Genomic DNA, 19747 nt, shown 5'->3' with positions numbered 1-19747 from the left:
GCAGTCCTTTAGTATAAAACTCCCAGGGCAGCATGCAATTAGTCATAATCTTAGGTGGGGGCGGGGGAACCAGCATAAAAGTAGCTGGCCACAAAATAAATAAAATCCAGCAGAGCTATACCATACAACTAAAATCATTTAAATAAGGGGCTGAAATATCTGGGCATATTTTTTTTAGGTCTTCACCTGCCATTGAGAGAGCACCTAGGTGGGCCACCAGGTAAGTTTCTCAAGGGGCTGCATTTCGTAGATGGAGTCCATGCCCCTCAAAGCCATTTCCAATCATCACCTGGCATCCACCTAACCTTTGTATAGTGGGGCAGGAGATGGGACATGGAAAGCTTTGTGAATAATGGAGCATTTGGGTTGAATAAGGTGCGCCTTCAGGTAGCCAAGAGTCATTTAGAACTCTTTAGGTAACAATGCTCCCACTAAATTGCTGTGAATTAGGTAACAATGCTCCCATTAAATTGCTTTGAATTGCCCCCACTAAGCAGCAAGGTTGTGCCGTTGTTTTAAGTCCTGGCAAGATGCTACCTTTTAATTTCGTGACGAAATTAAAAGACGCCTGCTTCTTGGGAGAAAAGCAATGACAAACCTAGACAACATCTTAAAAAGCAGAGATATCACCTTGCCTACAAAGGTCCGTATAGTTAAAGCTATGTTTTCCCCAGTAGTGATGTATGGAAGTGAGAGCTGGATCATAAAGAAGGCGGATCGCCGAAGAATTGATGCTTTTGAATTATGGTGCTGGAGGAGACTCTTGAGAGTCCCATGGACTGCAAGAAGATCAAACCTATCCATTCTGAAGGAAATCAGTCCTGAGTGCTCACTGGAAGGACAGATCGTGAAGCTGAGGCTCCAATACTTTGGCCACCTCATGAGAAGAGAAGAATCCTTGGAAAAGACCCTGATGTTGGGAAAGATTGAGGGCACTAGGAGAAGGGGACGACAGAGGACGAGATGGTTGGACAGTGTTTTCGAAGCTACGAACATGAGTTTGACCAAACTGCGGGAGGCAGTGCAAGACAGGAGTGCCTGGCGTGCTATGGTCCATGGGGTCACGAAGAGTCAGACACGACTAAACGACTAAACAACAAAGATGCTTCCTTATAACTGTTCCAGTTAGCAACCTAGTATTTTTGTGGTATGCTATGTTTGAAAAGTCTTCAAGGGCAGCCCCATGTATATAGCATTTCAGTAGTCTGGTTGAGGGGACGCGGGTGGTGCTGTGGGTTAAACCATAGAGCCTAGGGCTTGCTGATCAGAAGGTCGGCGATTTGAATCCCCGCAATGGGGTGAGCTCCGAAAGCACGTCTAAGTGCAAGTAGATAAATAGGTACCGCTACAGCGGGAAGGTAAAGGGCGTTTCCGTGTGCTGCTCTGGTTCGTCAGAAGCGGCATTGTCATGCTGGCCACATGACCTGAAAGCTAATAACGCGAGATGAGTGCCGCAACCCCAGAGTCGGTCACGACTGGACCTAATGGTCAGGGGTCCCTTTACCTAGTCTGGTTAAGAGGTTAGCAGTGCATGGATAAATGTTGAGTTCTCCCTCTTCTAGGCCTCAGCCAGAGAGACCCAACATGGAAGAGGTCCAAGGTCCGGCTGACAACTGTCTGTTCAGGGCACAGAAGCTGACAATAGATGTCCCCAAAACATCCCAGAGGAGTATGTGGTCTCAATTCTTAAACATTAAGTGTGTTGTAATCAGTTTTCCACTTGCCACCAAACTCCTTTCACAAGTTTCTCGCTCTTGTGCAATATTTGCTTTGGTAAAATTTTCCTGAGAAGGAAGTGTTAGATTTTCTCACAGTACAAGCCCTAGAAACGTAAAAAACCATTTGAAACTTGTTCACAAGCCGATTATTATGCAGATCAGTCAACAGTATCCTTTCCCTCATTACCTCAAATGCTTTGTGCCATCTGTTGGTAACAAACCTGCATCTGGCAAATTACCTATTGATTAGGGTGCCTCTGATAATTGGGGTAGAAGCTCATGGAGACAGGCCCAGCAGTGGGCATGAGGAAAGCTACTGGTGTGAAAAGAGATGGACCCTACGGAGTCAAGGTCTTGCATCCAAATGTATGTCGGACAAGGATTCTTCCTGAAAATGACTAAGACCAAGGATCAGCTGCATACGTTTCTTTCCACTGCAGTAATTTCCTGCAGTGATTCCTGATTGATTTCAGAGTACCATATTGGCTACCCCTGACACAATGGAGCCAAGTTGATCTGGGCAGAGCTTGCTAATGTGATCTCATGCCTCACACGCACATCCTCACTCCAGGGATGTCTATCATAAGGACAGGGCTGTGATTTGTGAAACAGAAAAATCCACTAACCTAGCCATGAATGTGCGCGCTTGCCTTCCCAGATTCAGATCCCGCCCCCACCCCCCGTTCTGCAACACAGAGATTATACCAATGACCTACCTTACAAAATTGTTGTAAGGATTGCTATGATAATGTGCAAAAAAAGATTACTAATGCACTGAGTCTTATTACACGAGGCCTACAATATGAAGCCTTTATGAAGGCTTGCAGGAGGATATAAGAAAAAGTAACAGCATGGGATAAAGTGACTAATGAACATACACCAATAAAATGTTAAGTGTGAATGTGTAGGCGAGTTTAGGTCCACAAATGACCAAAGTTTGTCAAACGGTAATAGGTATTTGATATTTCCTGTGACATTCGCCTCTGCTCCACAGAAGAGAGAAAAGGGATCTGCACTGGCAATGGAAGATACAGAAGTAGGATACATTCATCTACACCAGGCATAAGCAAACTCGGCCCTCCAGATGTTTTAGGACTACAACTCCCATCATCCCTAGCTAACAGGACCAGTGGTCAGGGATGATGGGAGCTGTAGTCCCAAAACATCTGGAGGGCCGAGTTTGCCTATGCCTGATCTACAAATTTATGTGCCTGCCATCTACATGAAATCCAACAGTTGGCCAGCAGAATTGACACCACTGACAGAACAGATCCCCCTTTCACAGCCCCCCCCCCAACTCTAGAGGATTGAGGTACCCTCTGAAACAGATGCGGGGCCTGGGAAGTCCCACTGCAAAAGCCCCATGACGCAGTGCTGATGTTGCCCGCTGACTTCTAATGGATCCTAGGCAGTGAACAACAATGCACCCTGGAGGAAAAGACACCCAGATGAGACCTAGAGGCTATCTGGCAGCAAGGTTGGGAGGGCATAAAGCCGTCTTCCTGCCCAGCTCCACTTCTCATCCGTACCAATAAAGGACACCTGCAGGCTGGGAGATGCAATTCTCATTACGTCAGTGCATAAAGCCCCCGATTCACCTCTATATTATGGAAAGACAATACACCCAACAAGGAAACCAGCAGGCCTCCCCTATCAGTCACACCCCTTTCAGAATTATTTCCTTCTTTTCTTCTCTGTTTCCCAAGTTCAATTTCGGCGAGTTTCACTCTCTCCCCCACCTGCTCTTCCCACATTAAACATTGATGCAGGAGTGGAACGTGATAGTGGTGGCATTTCTTTACCGATGCAGCGAGTGAAGGGAAGGCCAGGGGTGGGGGGCGGAGGAGGATTGATGCTGTGGGTGGGGGAGACGTGGTGGAAATGATCGGTTGGCGAGCCCGCTTTGGAGGGGAAGCAACAGAGAGGAAGCGGGGAGTAACATCTGGCAGGCAGAAGCAGGGCTGAGAGTGGGGTCAGAAACAGGCCTTGTGCTGAGGCAGGTCATTGTATATGCACTTTCAGCATCAACAGTGGAACCAGGAGGGTGTACCATTACACACTTTCTCTTAAAGCCGACCCAGGTAGCAAGCTTTGCAAGGCACCGGCAGCCTATTCAGCAGCAAGGGCGTTTGGGGAGATGGCACAAACCTCATTCATGCAGGCACACGCTGCATTTCAGATCATCAACAGTTCTTGGTCAGGTTCAGAGGCCGAGGCTGCCAGATTTGGTTCACTGCTTCTGTAGAAGGTAATTGAAGATGGGCAAAGACCCTACAGGAGCTGATAAGCTACGCCTGCATCTTTGCTCAGGTATCAACAGTATCCAATGTGTGTCTGGAATCAGCAGCAGCAGTGGGCTGAAGCAAGAGAAGTGTTTCAAAACGTACTCATCTATATGCTGGTGGCCATTAATATTAATTAATATTACTGCAAAACTCGGAAGACAAACTGACCAACAGGTTCGTTTTGCTTCCCATCATGATCTCGAACCAACAACCTATGAAACACTTAAATGCATGCACATTTATACAGGGTTCACAGGTTGACAGCATCAGTAATCTCTCAAAGGCTCAAAACACCAACCTAATGTAATAACTGTGAGATAGGCTATGTAGAGAAATTAATTTGGCCAAGGCTACCCTCGTGGGCATAAGAGAATTTGTTCTTCCAGTTGCTATTGGAATAAATTATTGATCCACAAATCCACATGACTTCACACATGAAATTAATTATTTGCATACAACTGAAACCTCTGCTTTATAATCTGTATCAATTTGTTTTTAAGTAAACCCTTTTCTCGGTCTTTGACAAAACAGTGGCATCTAGTGGCTGGTCCCAGTGTTTTTACTCTTACTTAGCAGCTTAGCATTTTTAGAACAAGATGGGTGTGGGAGTCGAGAAACCTAGTTGTTCTGGATAAATGCAAAATGAGTGGCAGATTAATATTTAAGAATTCTTGTACTAGAACGGTTTCAAGAATTACATTATATAAAATTAGAATTTCGTATGTTTATGAAATTGTTTAGCTAATTTGTTTAGAAAATTGTTTAGAAAATTGTTTAGAAATTTATGTGATTGTTTAGCTAGCTTAACAGCAATATGGCTTTAAAAAAAGAAAAAACTTTTAACAACTGCGTAACAAAATTTGCTTTGGGGTGTGAGTTTTCTTTGTTGGTCGCCTGAATGACACAGATGTTACAGAAAGGGATAGCACCTGTTAGTGGTCCAAACACTCTACCAAGAAACAATAAATCCAGAGAGAAAGGCATCTGGTTGGCCACTGTAAGAAATGGGTGCTGGACTTGATGGACCCTCGCCCTGATCCAGCGTGGTTCTTCTGTATATTTTTGGGTGTTTATATATAATCAGTCTTACAATAGTGTCAGCTGACATTGTTACTGTAAGGCCATGACCCTGTACCATTTGTACTGTTAGCATCTTTCGTTTTCTTCCTTTTGCGGTTCTTGAGGAAAGGCTACAGCTGTGGAAACGGGTTATGGCACAGCATCTCCTTTGCATGCCGAAGGTTCCAGGTTCGATCTCCAGGAAGGCCCACAGTTCAATCTGTGGCACCTCTAGGTAGGACTTGGACTGTCTGAAACCCTGAAGAGCTGCTGCCAGCCAGAGCAGGCAATGCTGATCTGGGTGGACCCATGGTCTGACTCAGCGTTAAGGCAGCTTCTGTGTACTGATTCACAACATCAAAATACAAAGCAAAAACATGATGGTGACAATCTAGGCCAGGCATGTCAAACCTGCGGCCCTCCAGATGTTTTGGCCTACAACTCCCATGATCCCTAGCTAGCAGGACCAGTGGTTGGGGAAGATGGGAATTGTAGTCCAAAACATCTGGAGGGCCGCAGGTTTGACATGCCTGACTAGGCTCTCAGCACATCTAGATGGCAATGCATCCCCAATAACTGTTTATTCCAATTCAGCTTTAAAGAGCAGATTTTTGTGGAGAAAGCTCCAGAGATTAAAGGGGGGGTGCTTGGACACACACACAGCTTTAAAGCACAGACCTGTGTCTGTAAAGAGTGGGGCAAAATTTAAGTGTGGATTGCACATAATTGCAATCTGACTCAAATAGAAATTGGATTAGGCATGTTGAAGCCTACCACTGACCTCAAGAAGAAATCCATCTTTAATATTGATAATGAACATGGTGAGCAGGAAATGCTAAGCATCCTTGTACACAATTCTAGAAAGTTTGTAATAACATTTGAGTTTCCCCATGAGCAATCCCTGTTTCTGTGTTGCATATTACTTTCTAGTGTCCATGTAGTAAATAATATTTTTAATTGAAACTAATGAGACACTCAGGTGCTCCACAGCCTCATCACACCACAAGCAGGCAGCCACATGTATATTCCAAGCATCCAACAAAAACCTCAAAAGCCAGCTGACCATTTCAGAAAATTTTAATGTGCAATTAAAAAATAACAACTGAGGCACATCCTTAGAAGCAGCTTCACCATAGAAACCCTCTAGTTCAGACATAACCTGGCTCGTTATTAATGGTAATTCATAACCAGAACTAAGAGCGAGTGGATCAGTCACAGTCTAGACCCATCCTGTGCTTCCCATTCATGCTGTCTGGTTGCGTCTATTCAGGTTTAACTCTGCCCAAAAGAAAGGCTGCAACTGCAGGTGAGGAAATGGAGGCGCCACTGAGACGATCGGCTAGGTTATTTGCTAAACCTGCCCCCACCCACCTAAACCAGAGTCAAAGCCCCCAAAGGAAGCAACTAAGAAAGAAAGAGGAGCAAATGATACGAGAGAGGACTGGAAGGTAGCCAAAGGGAAGAAAGGAGTGAAGGAAAAAGATGAATCTAAGCAAGAAGATGCTAAAGAAGAAGGTGCTGAAGTGTCTGACGACAAGCCAAATTCTCAGTAACAAATTTAACCCCCTTCATTTCCATCATTTGGTATCCATACCTCCATACTGTATTGGAGAGGGAGGAATATTTTTCTCAACTCTTTTATAAATGCAGGTTTTCTTAGCAGGAATTTAATTATGGAACATCTTCATTTCAGTTACCTGTATCTTAAACCAATGGGAAAAGAAACGAAATCATTGTTTTGTGATTGTCACAGTTTGTATGGTACCTGGAAAGAATGAGTGGTGGTTAACTCTTGACTTCTGTCACTATATAATCCCTTTTGTTTTGTAGGTCATACAAGACTTTAAATTTTCACCCTTGTTATGTGCTGAATGGTTTCTTAAAGTAGGGCGGTCTAAAAATGATTATGATAACGCCACAAAATAATTGCGTCAGACATTCCGATGGTTCTGTGGGTTGCTTTTATAAAGAAGCAGGGATATTTTCATGAAAAATCATAAGGAACTAGAAACCTTGTATCGCAAATGTAGTTCTATTTTGCCACATTTTACAGAATAAGAAAGAATGTAAAAAAGGGGGGACTAGAACCAAGAGGAAATGTAGTTCTAGTTACATAGTACCTTTGACATGATTTAAACTTTGAGTCCCTTAGCTGGCTTTCCTTGTGACCTAAAGTCTATTCCACATCATTATTGCCTTTAAAGAGGGAGGGAGGAAAGATACCTTTCAGCTCTGCAACTACATCCAACCATTGTTCCAACCACACCATTTTTCTATGGTCATTTAAGGATGTGAATCCTGAATTGTCCTGCTCCAGCTTCAGGATGGATTTGCTGTTGGCGACATGCGAGTTTCCAATTCTATGTTTTATTATCAGCCCACAAAAATCTGCAGTTAATAGTGTACAGCTGTAAAGACCAGGAATGACCAGGGGCTGCTCTAATTAGGGGCGGTGTGAACATTCAAATGAGAGATTGTAAAAAATAAAAAGGCAACAAAGCTAACATGGAACATATTAGATCTGCACATATGCTATCAAGTCAGAGTGCCATATTTTTTTTCCTGCGTATTGTGAGCAAAATGAAGAAATCTTACAGAATGTTAACAATTTGCAGCTACCTGACATAAGCTTTCAGAAAACTAGGAAAAAAGAACACAACCTCAAAAGAGAAAAATAAAAACGAAGCATTTTACATGGAATTGCTTTGCCTAAAAGTGAAGCTTTTATGCCATATTACAGGCATAGGCAAACTTGGCCCTCCAGGTGTTTTAGGACTACAATTCCCATCATCCCTGACCACTGGTCCTGTTAGCTAGGGATGATAAGAGTTGTAGTCCCAAAACATCTGGAGAGTCGACTTTGCCTATGCCTGCCATATTAATACAACAGGACTTCATGCACAATTTCTCCTTTTATGTTTCTGACACAGAACGCGATCTCAGTCTCACGACCAAGAAAAACAGCAGGAGATGCTCCACATTTGAAAACAATACAAGTGTATCAATTCTTTATAGAAATATGGGCGTAATCCAGATATGGTAACACAAGCGGTAATGTTTGGTTACCTCTTAACCAGAAAAACATCCATTTAGAATTCATATTAAGGATGTCTCTGAAGAAGCCTTGTGTAGGCAGCTGTTTGTAGAGCGTCAATATAATTGCCTTATTAGCAATGACCATTACCGACACCCCACTTTGCCCCACTAACTTACAGATTGTGAGACTCGCATAATACTTTTTCAAATCCCCATCGAGCTCACATGCCTAAGGTGCCTGGTGGTTAGCTGCCAAGCCTCATGCTCTCTCTGCAGGCAGTTTCATGCTCTAGTGCAGGCAGGAACATGTCGTCCTTACAGCCAGCTCTGCATCTCCTCTTCATACCTCTGTGGATCAATGAAAGGCTTGTCAATGGACCGGATCATCAGCTCTCCACAATACACACATTCAGCTGCCACAATATCATCAATGTCAGCTTTCATCTGCTCACGGCTTAACTGTCCCTTTCCTTGGCTAGAAGTATCGGTGTCCTTAGGCCGGTGGTGGGATTTGGAGGGCTGGCTTGTGGCCGAGAGCTTCTTTTGAAGGTCTTCCAGTTTAGCCTGCTTATAGGCAGGCAGGTTTGGATAAACTGCCTGCAGAAGGCAATCGTAGTGGAACATGTGCCCACAGAGGAAGAGGTAGAAAGGGCGGTTCAGGAGCGGGAAGTCACATGCCGCACATTTCTCCTGGGGTTCCACGGAGCCGTATTTGTTCCTCATTTCCTGAATATCTTCCCGGATCCTTTTGGCACTCTGTGTGGCTTCCTCCATCTCCGTCTTCAGTTCCTCTATGTGCTTGTTGTAGGCCTCTAGAGAGTTGCAGATGGCTTCCTTGAAGTGATCGATGGTGACAAAGTCTGGAAAGAAGGGCAGGACATCTTCAATCTTCAGCAGGTTGCAGCTGGAAAGGCAGGCCATGGCCTTCTTGACATCCTTCTCTTCCTGGACGACATGTCGCGCAATCTTCAGCCAAAGCTTCTTCCTCAGCTCCTCATCATCTTCAGGGAGGTCTGCACAGGACTTTGCCATATCTACATCCACCTGGGAAGAACAAAGCAAGAAGGAAGGAAAGAAAGATAATGAACTAGTCACCATTTACCCTTCACTCCTGTCACTAAATACTGTACATGGTTGGCAAAGGAAAGACACTGCTAAGAGGAACCAGAAATAGTTACATCAAAATAAAGGTAACAAGAGGAAGATGATACATCTCGTCTCCCCCAACCAAATCTTGATGTTGTTTTCGGTTGCTGCTTTCAGTGGGATCATTTTGAAAACTCATCTATCCAGAGATGAAACAAGACAGAAAAATTCAAAAGGAGTTGCATTTCCCCATGGGACACACTTTTTGCTCTTAACCAACATGGCTGGGAAAATGGGCCCAGCCAGATGCGCAGGGTATAAATAATAAAATTATTATTATTAACATAGAGAGAATTAATAATGCAGAAGACATTTGGATGCTCTCCTTACAAAATGGAGGTTACTGGATGCTTTCATTAATTGCCCACGAGAACAATAAAGAGTCACATGACACCTTCAAGAGGAACACATGGAAGACATTCACATTTCAAAGGCTTGTCTGAAAGACCATGAAGACAGGGGTGGTTCCTGCAGAGCCTCTACTGGCAGGGAGTTTCACAGGGCAGGACCTGCCATGCTAAGGGCTCAGTCCCTAATAAAGGCTGACTGAACCTTAGGGGCATGGGCAACCACAAGAAGTGCCCCATATACACACAGCCAGGAGAGGGAATTCTAAGCAGTGAAGACAGTGGAAAACTAAATGAAAGAAGTACAGACAGTGGGTTATATCAAACTCATGTCTCTCCATGGATGAAAGGCTTGGAGTCTTCCACCAGTGGAACACAGATCAAGGTGATCTTGGGTGATTTTGCCCTCCCCATTACATTACTATTCCAAAGGGTCTCCCAACCCTCTGGAGCAGATTGGAAGTGATGCAGGGGGGAGGGGGAATTCCCAAAGATGGCTTCACTCACTGTTCCACTGGCAGGAGTCTCTGCTGGATCCAAGAGCCTTTCAACAGCAGATGGACGCCAAGTGTACACACCCAGCAGCAATTGCATGAAGGTGACATAGAAGAGCTAAATGAAACGTTGTTGTCTAGAAACAGAATCTCTCAAAATGCCAGGTGCTGGGACAGATAACCATACGCTTCTTGTGAGTTTTCCCCCAAACAACTGCTAGCTGCTGCTGAAAAGAACACCCAACCAGGCCAGCAATGCAATTATTCCATTAGACAATGCTGTACTAAAAGACTCTTGCTTTCCAGACAATGAATACAGCAACAGTGTTTCCAGGTCTTCTGTCTACACCAAAACTTCCACAGTACTTTCAAGCCTTGAAATAAATCTAACACATTTTCAAGTGCATAAACAAACGGGGTCATTGTTCCCCTACCTGCAAAGCGAGATCCACAGCTTCCTCATACATCTCCATAACTTTGTACACATGGACACAAGCCCGGTGGTGGCTGTGTTCTGCACAGAGCCGAAGTGCGTACTTCAGGTCATAGTGGATGTTGTCAGCGTAGGTTCCAGCGCGTTCCAGATACGACAACAGCGAGTCAGGGCGACACAGAGCATAGAGCGACAAGAGATAATTATGAATGGCCTGCTGAGTTTCCTTCAGTTCGCTCACACAGAACTCCATGTATCGAATGGCTTCGTTGATCTGCTCAGTGCTCCCACTCTGGCTGTAATTGACAAGGGCGGGGATGAGGTTCTTGGCATCCAGTTTCTTCCCCATTTCGATCCAAGCATCCACCAGCTTCTTGGGGATGTGCTGGATCAAGACTGGAGAAAACTTGTAGAAGAGCACGTCGTCCCTGATTTTGGACAGGACTTCCAGTGCTTCGTTGTAATTCTCATGCTGGCAGTAATGGGCTATCACCCGCTCGTAGTCGTGCATTATGACGGCAAAGTACACCATGTGCTCCGTGTCCCCATGGCTCGCCAGCAGCTCGTGAATGGTTGCTCGGTTGTTGAACAGGCAGTCTTTGTTTTTGGGGCTGCCCAAGAAGCTGCGGAATTTGTCCCGGGTCTTTTCGTAGAGGTCCCGTTTTGATCCGTCTGCTTCCAGGACTCCTAGGCGGTTTAAATACAGCTCCGTCAGCCATGTGGTCAGCAGGGTTGTCTGAGTCTTTTCAGAAGGCTTCAAGCTAGCCAGTTTTTTAATCAGAAATTCCATCAGCGCCTCTTCCTGCTTGGCTTCGATAAATTTAAGAGCAATCTCCTCAAAGTAATTTTGAGTCAATGCATAACACTTTGCACTGTCCAGGTATCTCTTGTTCTGGAAGCAATATTCGGCTTCCTTGGCCAGCACGATATCCAAGCACTCGGGGCGGTCCTTGCAGTACTCTTTAGCCAGATCAAACTTGTTGATGTTCGTATACATCTTCCACACGTCACGGGACTCTCGCTGCACATTGTATCGAAACACGGCCTTTTCTGTGTGGATCCAGATTTGCCCAAATGCGGGGTCTTTGATCATACGCTTCAACGAGCCAAACTTTTCCAAGAACACATCCTGGAAGACAACTTGCCCATTCAGGGTACACACAGCCTTCACTCTGTCAGGAAACAGCAGCAGAAAATGAAACTGCGTGAGCACTATATTCATGGGCTTGTTGGCTACTGCGTCTACGTCAGATGGATATTCCCAGACCTGCTCATCGCTAAGAATAGAGTCGGGACGTCCATAGTCCAGCGATCCGTACAGGACACCGTTGCCCATCATCCAAGCAAAAGCACTGGGGGTGGAGCGAAGCTTAGGAGTATAAAATGCAATTTCGCTGTAGCCAAGGCTAGCTGGAAACTCACGGAAGCCAGGCAGGTGATCTGCAGGCATGCTAAATATTGCTCCAAAGGCTTGCTGTTCAGATCCCTCTGGAATCTTGCCAACAAACTGGAAAAGCCTCTTGCGAGTAGTGGCAATGATAAAGCACTTCCCATCAATTCCTCGTTCTATCTCGAGGCAGCAGACTGGGGCAGGTCCTGCCTCCTCTTCTAGGTTATAGATCTGGCGAAAATACTGGTCAGGGTTAGTGCCGAAGAGACTGCCTTCACTGACCGAGACCTCAGCCTCGTATATCTGGCCTTGGGATGTTCCCACCAAAATGGGGCCCGTGTTCATCTCTGAGCCAAGGAACTTGTTCCAGCCCACACTTTCAATCAAATGACCTTTCCAGCGTGACAGGATCCGCACCTTCTGAGCACTTCGGTTCAGATAGAGGCACTCACTGGTGTTCAGGGCAATGATAAGGTGAGAACCTGGAGTAAAAAAGGGATACCGTAACACAGATGGAAACAGAGGATCATAGCAAAATACCTCTCCTTAGACACATCTTCTGATGCCTAAAGTTTTCAGAAGGTTCTAGAAATAGATTTGACAAGCACAAAATATTCAACTCCCCTCCTCCACATCATATTTGTCATATCATTAAATGCCTAGCATAACACTATAACAAAACTGTCATGCACATTTAGACAGGAAGGCCATTAAAAATCCTGATTATTCTTTGGGAATCTCCTACTTGCTTTCATTGTTTCCATCCAAATGAGAACACTCATAATTATGCATAAATGTGATGTAGAATTTGGCTTCTTTTGGTGTCAGTAGATGTCAAATTTGCTACAAATTTGAATATTTTTAAAACCCTTACTAAGATATCAGCCAACACATTACTTTACCTTATTTCAGTTAACAGAAGCACATTCTTCAACATTGCCAGCTTCACTCAAAGATCAGTTTATCTTGAACAGACAGAAAGCATACAATCTGCAGTGCCCCTGTGATAAATCTTAAGATAAAGACTTGTGGACATCCAAGTCTGAATATCATCACTGTGCTATGACCACATTTAATCGGCAAAAAGTGTACTGAAGGAATACCCTTACAGGATGGTCTGACCAAAAATATAGGTAAAAGAAGAAAGAATAACAGAGGCTATTGCAAATGTGTGTTTTCACATGAATGTGCACTTTACAAAAAAAAAAATCCTCAAGGAAGAAAAACATATTTTGTTAATACTGTATATGGAGTGAACTAGGGATGGCTTTTCTAGACGGAAACATTCATATTGCATGCAAAAAACAAACCCCATAACATGTTTGTGGCATTTACTGAAGATGCCAAAGAGCACTTTGCACCTCCTCTTATTGCCTCACCTGTGTGGTCCAAAAAGAGCTTGTGAACTCTGGCTTCATCCTTTCGCCCAAGCTCTACCTGGTTAGGCTCATCTGCCTTGGCCAGGTCAAGCCTACATAAAAGGGGAAAGAAAGCAAATTGTTGAAAATTAGGGGGCGGGATTGTGTGGGACTAGCAGGAACTTTGCTGCTTGGCAGAATTATCATTCAGGCTGGGATTTGGGACTGGAACAGCCTCAGTTGCCCTGACTGATGTTCTGTTCCTGATGTCCCCATCTAGATGTTAATCATGCTGGATCTCTCAACAGCTTTTGATATCAACAACCATGGTATATTATGAGACTGCCTCTGTGAGATAGGAGCATTGCGCTATTGTGCTTCTCTTCCTACCTACAGCATTAGTTCCAGAAGATGGCACTGGGCAACTTCTGCTCTGCCCTGTCGCCGTTACTCTGTGAGGTTCTGCGGGGTTCTATGCTGTCCTAACATCTATCTAGCATCTATTTAAAGTTGCTGGGAGAGGTCAGCAAATATTTGGGAGTTAGGTGTCATCGGTATGCTGACAACACTCAGGTCTTTTTCTCCAAGTCACTTGAGTCAGGTGAAGGGGCTGGGCCACTGTCTGGTCAGCATAATGGGCTCAATGAGGGCCAGTTAAATAAAACTGAATCCCAGCAAGTCACAGGTTGTGTAAAGTAGTGGGTCCAGACCCTGAAGTCATCATATGAGGCCTGTTGTCATGTGCCTCCAAAGGTGGTGACAAGAAAAAGGACCGTCTCATTTATGGACCCCATTTTGTGGAATGCACCCCCCAGCAAAGTCCGCCAAACACAGACATTGACATCATTTTGGCACTAGATAAAGACTCTCCTCTTCTCCCAGACATTTGACTGTTAACATCCTTGGGTTCTGCTGGACTTTTAAAGGGATTTACTTTGTGCCAATTATGATACATGTATTTTCCTTGGAGTTGTGTGGGTCGCTTTTAGAATGGTACTGACACAGTTGTTGGTTTTTATCTCTGCTTTCAATTCATGTATATTTTTATATTGTTCGCAATTTTATCTTGGGATTATTTTTTAGTAGGAAGCGTCTAATATATTGAGGAATAATAGGAGGGAGGAATTCAGCATCATGCTCGTCTTTCATCCTTCCCACACCCTGAAACAGGATAACAAAAGACTGCACATACCTAAAAATAATGTCTTTTCCAAGACTCATACACAGCTGGTTTGAAGAGACAACCAGGCTATTAATCTTTTCAGGGGGGTTGAAATCAATCCTCTGTTTGTTAAAAATTGGGGTCTCTTTTTCTAGGCGAGCATTCACATACCCTTAAAAAAAGAAGGAAACAGTTAGGTTTTTAAAAAAATTGAAATCAAACTGCAGCACAATTCTGTGTATAAACCCTCAACTGCCATGCACTTACTAGACATGGAAACGTGATCCAATTACATACACTGCATTTACTGAAAACAGTTAACTGTCATCTGTGCCAAATAAAATAAAGAGAAACATTAATTTATTCCTGTTGAGGCATGTGCAAAGTGCCCATCCTCATGCCAGCAATGTGTGCAAAAGAACAGAGAGACAACAAAGAGCTCTAGAAAGAATCAGTTGCTTTATATATAAGCCATAAATAAACCAGAAAAGAATGACCATCACACAAGCAATAATGCAAGCAAGTTTGCAAAATGTATGCACTGCAGATAAAATGCAACATCATGGGGTGTGACTAGGACTAAGGTGAAACTGTGAAGCTCCCTTGTTATTTTTACAGCTGGGTGCTGCATGTTATTTAAGTAATCTTGATATATTTATTGTATTTGGAATGTGGTTGTTTGATACGTTATTATAACTGCTTTTGTTTTGCTTTGTTATGAAAAGGTTGCTTTGTCAATATGAAATTGTTTTTGTAGTATTTGTTTGAAATGCAGCCATTTACTTGTTGTAAGCCACTTTGAGCATGGTTGGCTGTGGGTTTTTTTTGGCAAAGTGGCATACAAGTAAAATGAATGAATGAATAAAATGTATACAAAAGCAGACTGCGGAGTAGGTTAAACAAAGACTATTATAAGAATCTCAGTGTTAAAAGATATTAATCTGGAAATATTGAGAATAAAGATACGACTTGTTTCCAAGCAGACATGCACAGCATTGTGCTGTAACATTATAATCTCTCATTCAGTCAACAACTGCCATACATAAAAGATGACGACTCAAAGTGCAAATGATGTGCTTTCTAATGTGCTTTCTAAAATATATATCCCTTTCCTTCTGGTTCACTTTCCGTTTTAAAAGTGTTCCGTTAAATGCAGGAAGTTACAACACACACGCTAATGACAGCTGCAAACAATTTCACTAAACACACTTAACCACATTTGGGGGGGGGGGCTTTCATCTCACTACCTTCCGCAAACGTTGGTGGACAGCAAATTGCACTGCCCAATACAGAAAGATGCAGAATTCATACAAATATTCAAGGATGTTATTTTACGACACAGATACACAGCCTTCTGTTTCGGAAACTTAAAAATGTGTAGTTCCAAGAACTTTTGAAACCTTCCCAAGGTAAATATGTCTCTTTTCAAGATCAAGGAGAGTTTTTCACTGAACTGGAAAATAGTGTGACATCCTCATAGATCAACCCACAAATGGAGCAATTTTTTATCATCCACAAACAGATAGTATCAGAGCTTTTGAACCACATCTGTCCTTCAAAGACACCCATTTTTCCTAGGCTCACATTCATTGTAAGGCTGCGGAACACCAGAAAACCCTTTAAAGAAGATCTGCTAACAAGATCTGCCCATACCACCTCAGGGTGGATGACAAAAAAGGGATCAGCAGTTGCGGGTCCCTTCCCAAGTTAATTAATATCAGATTCACTGGAAGTAAATGTGGGGGCAGAGAGCGGAGAACCCTGATGCCAAAGGAATTTATATAAGCGGCAGTACAAGCCTGGGAAAATGTTCACAAGTAACATGTACTTGGAAGAACTGACACGGAATAAAGCAAATGTTCCAGATCATCCGGCTTCATTCTTTGCAACATTGACCTATGCTGTTCCACTTGCCTCAGTTCTTCCCAAAGAGTTCCTTTCCTATATTCTGGGATGGGAAAGTTCCATTAGCACTGAACTGAATCACAGAATGGCACTATAGCAACTGTCTTCCATATCTTGACCCTGCTTTAAAGTTACCCTCAAATCACAACCTGTGTTAAAATAGGAATGCATCTAGATAACCGCAGATTCTGTTTGCTTTTCATTCAAATGGGAGTGACACAAAAAATAAAAATTGTATGACAGAGTATACCAAGAGGTCAGCTGTGGGCTCCTTTTATCAACTATCGTTTCTGTTCTGTTGAGACTATCCGTAGCATCTGAAGGACCATCTCTTCCCACACAGATCTACCTGTGGGTTGCACAGGACTGAATTTCTACTCCAGTAGCATCTTCTAGACCAGACATCCCCAAACTTCAGCCCTCCAGATGTTTTGGACTACAATCCCCATTATCCCTGACCACTAGTCCTGTTAGCTAGGGATCATGGGAGTTGTAGGCCAAAACATCTGGAGGGCCGCAGTTTGGGGGTGCTTGTTCTAGACTATGAAATTCCAGATCTAAACTTCTTCAAATGCCTTTGGACAGCAAGCGTAGGCCATTCATGGTACTGCTTAGCGATTACTTCTGCTGCTTCATTTTTGTGTGGTGGAACACAAACATGGTTATTTCAAAGTTCTAATCATGATTTAGATTTGCTGTAAACCTCTCTATGGGAGACCCCTACTCAATTTTGAAGAGATAAATTGCCTCCATTGTGAACTGAGAAAGAAGCAGAACCGGTGGGGTTTTGATCTGAGAGTAACAAACAGGAGAGAAGACAGGAAAACGTTTTGCCACACCGGCTAGGGATCCACAATGATCAGAATTCAGATCGCTCAGTAGAGCCTATGGCTGCTTACTCGGGAAAGAGCGGCCTTAGAAGCAATGGGGGAATAGGGGTATCCAGTATTTTGGGGGGGGCAGGCCTTTTGTTGTGGGGGAGGCACAACCTCCGTTTGCTATGCATTTTATTTATTTTTATTTATTTTGGGGGGAGGCAGCTGCCCCTCCCTTGGCTACGCCCATGAAAAGGGGGCATTGGGGAAATGTGCATTCAACTCCTAGCAGAGAGGAGGAGGCAGAAGGAGCCGAAAAACACGCTGTTTGAAAGAAGAGACTCAAGTGCACTAATGAATGGATTCTGCTTCCCGTCCTCCTACCCGTGTGCGGGATGCCCAGGCTGGCGCGGTTCTGCTGCGAGGAAGCCGAGTGCGAAAGCGAGTCGACGTACTGGTCCAGAATGGAAGCCATGGCTGCTCCGGCAGGCGCCACGCCCAGCCTTCCCGGACAGCTCTTCCAAGCCGCCTCCGCAACAGCAGCAGCACCTCCTCGGCTCCGGCCCCCAGCGACCGCCAAGAGGCGAGGCTCGGCCCTCTTCCTCTCTCTCTCCCACCACCGCCTCCTGGTGCTGCTCCGATCAGCTGACGAGACCCACGAGCGCAGGCTGCGCTTCCTGTTTCCGGGTTGAAATCCCGACCATAGAGAAGGGAGCGCAAGCAAGAGAGTTCAGTGGACAGCTTCTCTTGCGTCGCCCGACTCTCTAGGCACAGGAGGGGAGGGCTTAGGACAGTTGTGTGTGTGTTTTTAGAAAGAATAATAAATCCAGGAAAATATGGAATGTTCTCCCTATGCATGAGTTTGACGCGGAGTGAACGTTTAGCTTTACTATTATAATTATTATTATTATTTATTAAATTTATGTACTACCCTTCATCCGAGGATCACAGGGTAGTTTTGCAATATAAAAACATAAAGAGGGCTGGCAGGAGGTTATTAAATCGCGGTAATGTGTTTCTAGGCGCACAAACTTGGACCTTTTTGCAATCGTTCGGTGGATTTTTAAAATGTATTTAAACAATATATATATATCACTTAACTGCAATGGTCTCTTATGTGGTTTACAAAGATGCAGTACAAAAAATAATAATCAGTTAAACTGCAATCGAATTTGTGTTAAAGTGCCTGCAATACTGAACACACAACATTGGTTGATGCAAGCAAGCTGTGCATCAGAGCCATGAGAGACCGCTAACAGTGGCTCCCTGAAGACTTCAGTGATCAGGCATGACTACAAGGGATTGGATGTCCTTGAAGTATGCTGTAGCCAAATTCTTAAGTGCCTTGTAAATGCATACGAGAGCCTTGAACTGGTAACATGTGGGCAGTCAGTGCAGACCCCTGAGCTCAGGAGTAATGTGCTGGTGATTGTCTGCAGTGTTTTCCATCAGCTGGAGACTCTGGATCAGGCCCAAGCGTAGCCCCACATAGAGCACATTGCTGTAATTGAGTCTTGAGGTTACCAATGCATGGATCACGGGGATCGGACCACCCTGCTATTGCTGATGTACCAGATGGGGTTGGTAATAGGCACTCCTAACCCCTGAGGCCACCTGAGTTTCCAGGGTCAAAGATGGATCCAGGAGCACCCTCAGACTCCAAGCGTCTGAGGGAGTGCAGCCCACCCAGAACAGGGAGCTAGCCAATTTCCCGGACATAGGAACTACCAACCTACAGTGCTTCCATCTTCCTAGGGTATTGGCCCTCATCCAGTCCACCATAAATGTCTACTTAGACAAGCCCTGCTGAGCTCAATTGAACTTGTTTCAATCCTTATATCCCAGGCATCCACAAACTTCGGCCCTCCAGATGTTTTGGACTACAATTCCCATCTTCCCCAACCACTTGTCCTGTTAGCTAGGGATCATGGGAGTTGTAGGCCAAAACATCTGGAGGGCCGCAGTTTGGGGATGCCTGCTATATCCACTTACCTGGGACTAAGCTTTTTTAAATCAATTCTTTGAAATGAATTCATTGAATTTCTGGATACATGTGTAGGATTGTGTTGTTTACATTGGTAGACATTGGTAGAAGGAGCTAGGGAACATCCTTCTGGTTTCTTTTAAAAACTTTTTATCAAATAAGAAGGCCCAGTACTAAATTCCTTTTAAAAGCCTATTTGTATCATTTTTTTCCCATGGACTGAAATTAGCCTCTGGGGAAAGTCGGTACTTGAAAGCCCAGCTGGCTCCAGTGCTCCCGAGAGGGGCTTGAGAACAAGACAAGTAAGCTGGTACGAAGCGCCTGAGGGGAGAAAGAAGCAACTTTCTTTCCACAGGGTGATTAAAATGCTTTATCTTCTTTCATACTCACAGAGCATACCGTATGAATAGCTTGGTCTGTGGCACATCTGTAGATGAATAATATGTTCAGTATCACTCTGAGCTGGACAAAGACATTTTGCTGCCTGAGACAGTGCAGCAGCTGCCCCAGCCCTCCAGTTTTGACTCCTGAAATCTCACAAATGTGGCTTCCCCCTCCCTGGCAGTAGGGGTGGGGTGCTAACAATTTGCTGCTCCAAAATCAGCTGCCTCACTG

The 19747-nt window shown here is 44.2% G+C and overlaps 1 protein-coding gene across 1 annotated transcript; it reads right to left on the bottom strand.

Annotated features, from left to right (window-relative positions):
* Positions 1-6124: 6124 nt before the first annotated feature.
* On the bottom strand, positions 6125-17802 carry VPS18 (VPS18 core subunit of CORVET and HOPS complexes). The gene is made up of 5 exons (XM_035111455.2): positions 17533-17802; positions 14459-14600; positions 13288-13379; positions 10520-12390; positions 6125-9142 (listed from the first exon to the last, which is right to left on the bottom strand). The coding sequence occupies exons 1-5, from the start codon at positions 17621-17623 to the stop codon at positions 8414-8416; spliced, it is 2925 nt and encodes a 974-aa protein (XP_034967346.1). The 5' UTR covers positions 17624-17802; the 3' UTR covers positions 6125-8413.
* Between the last annotated feature and the right edge of the window lie 1945 nt (positions 17803-19747).

Source organism: Zootoca vivipara, chromosome 1, assembly GCF_963506605.1.
Source record: "Zootoca vivipara chromosome 1, rZooViv1.1, whole genome shotgun sequence".
Classification (NCBI taxonomy): Eukaryota; Metazoa; Chordata; class Lepidosauria; order Squamata; family Lacertidae; genus Zootoca; species Zootoca vivipara.
The sequence above is the reverse complement of the archived record's forward strand: the minus strand, read 5'-3'. Positions and strand labels throughout refer to the sequence as shown.

Bases quoted from the DNA above. Each gene is read 5' to 3' on its own strand.
- VPS18 (XM_035111455.2), bottom strand. From the start codon at position 17,623: ATGGCTTCCATTCTGGACCAGTACGTCGACTCGCTTTCGCACTCGGCT. The intron at 13,380-14,458 runs GTATGTGCAGTC...CCTTTTATGTAG, and splicing joins GGAAAAGACATTATTTTTAG to GCTTGACCTGGCCAAGGCAG. The intron at 12,391-13,287 runs GTGAGGCAATAA...TTTTTACTCCAG, and splicing joins GCTCTTTTTGGACCACACAG to GTTCTCACCTTATCATTGCC.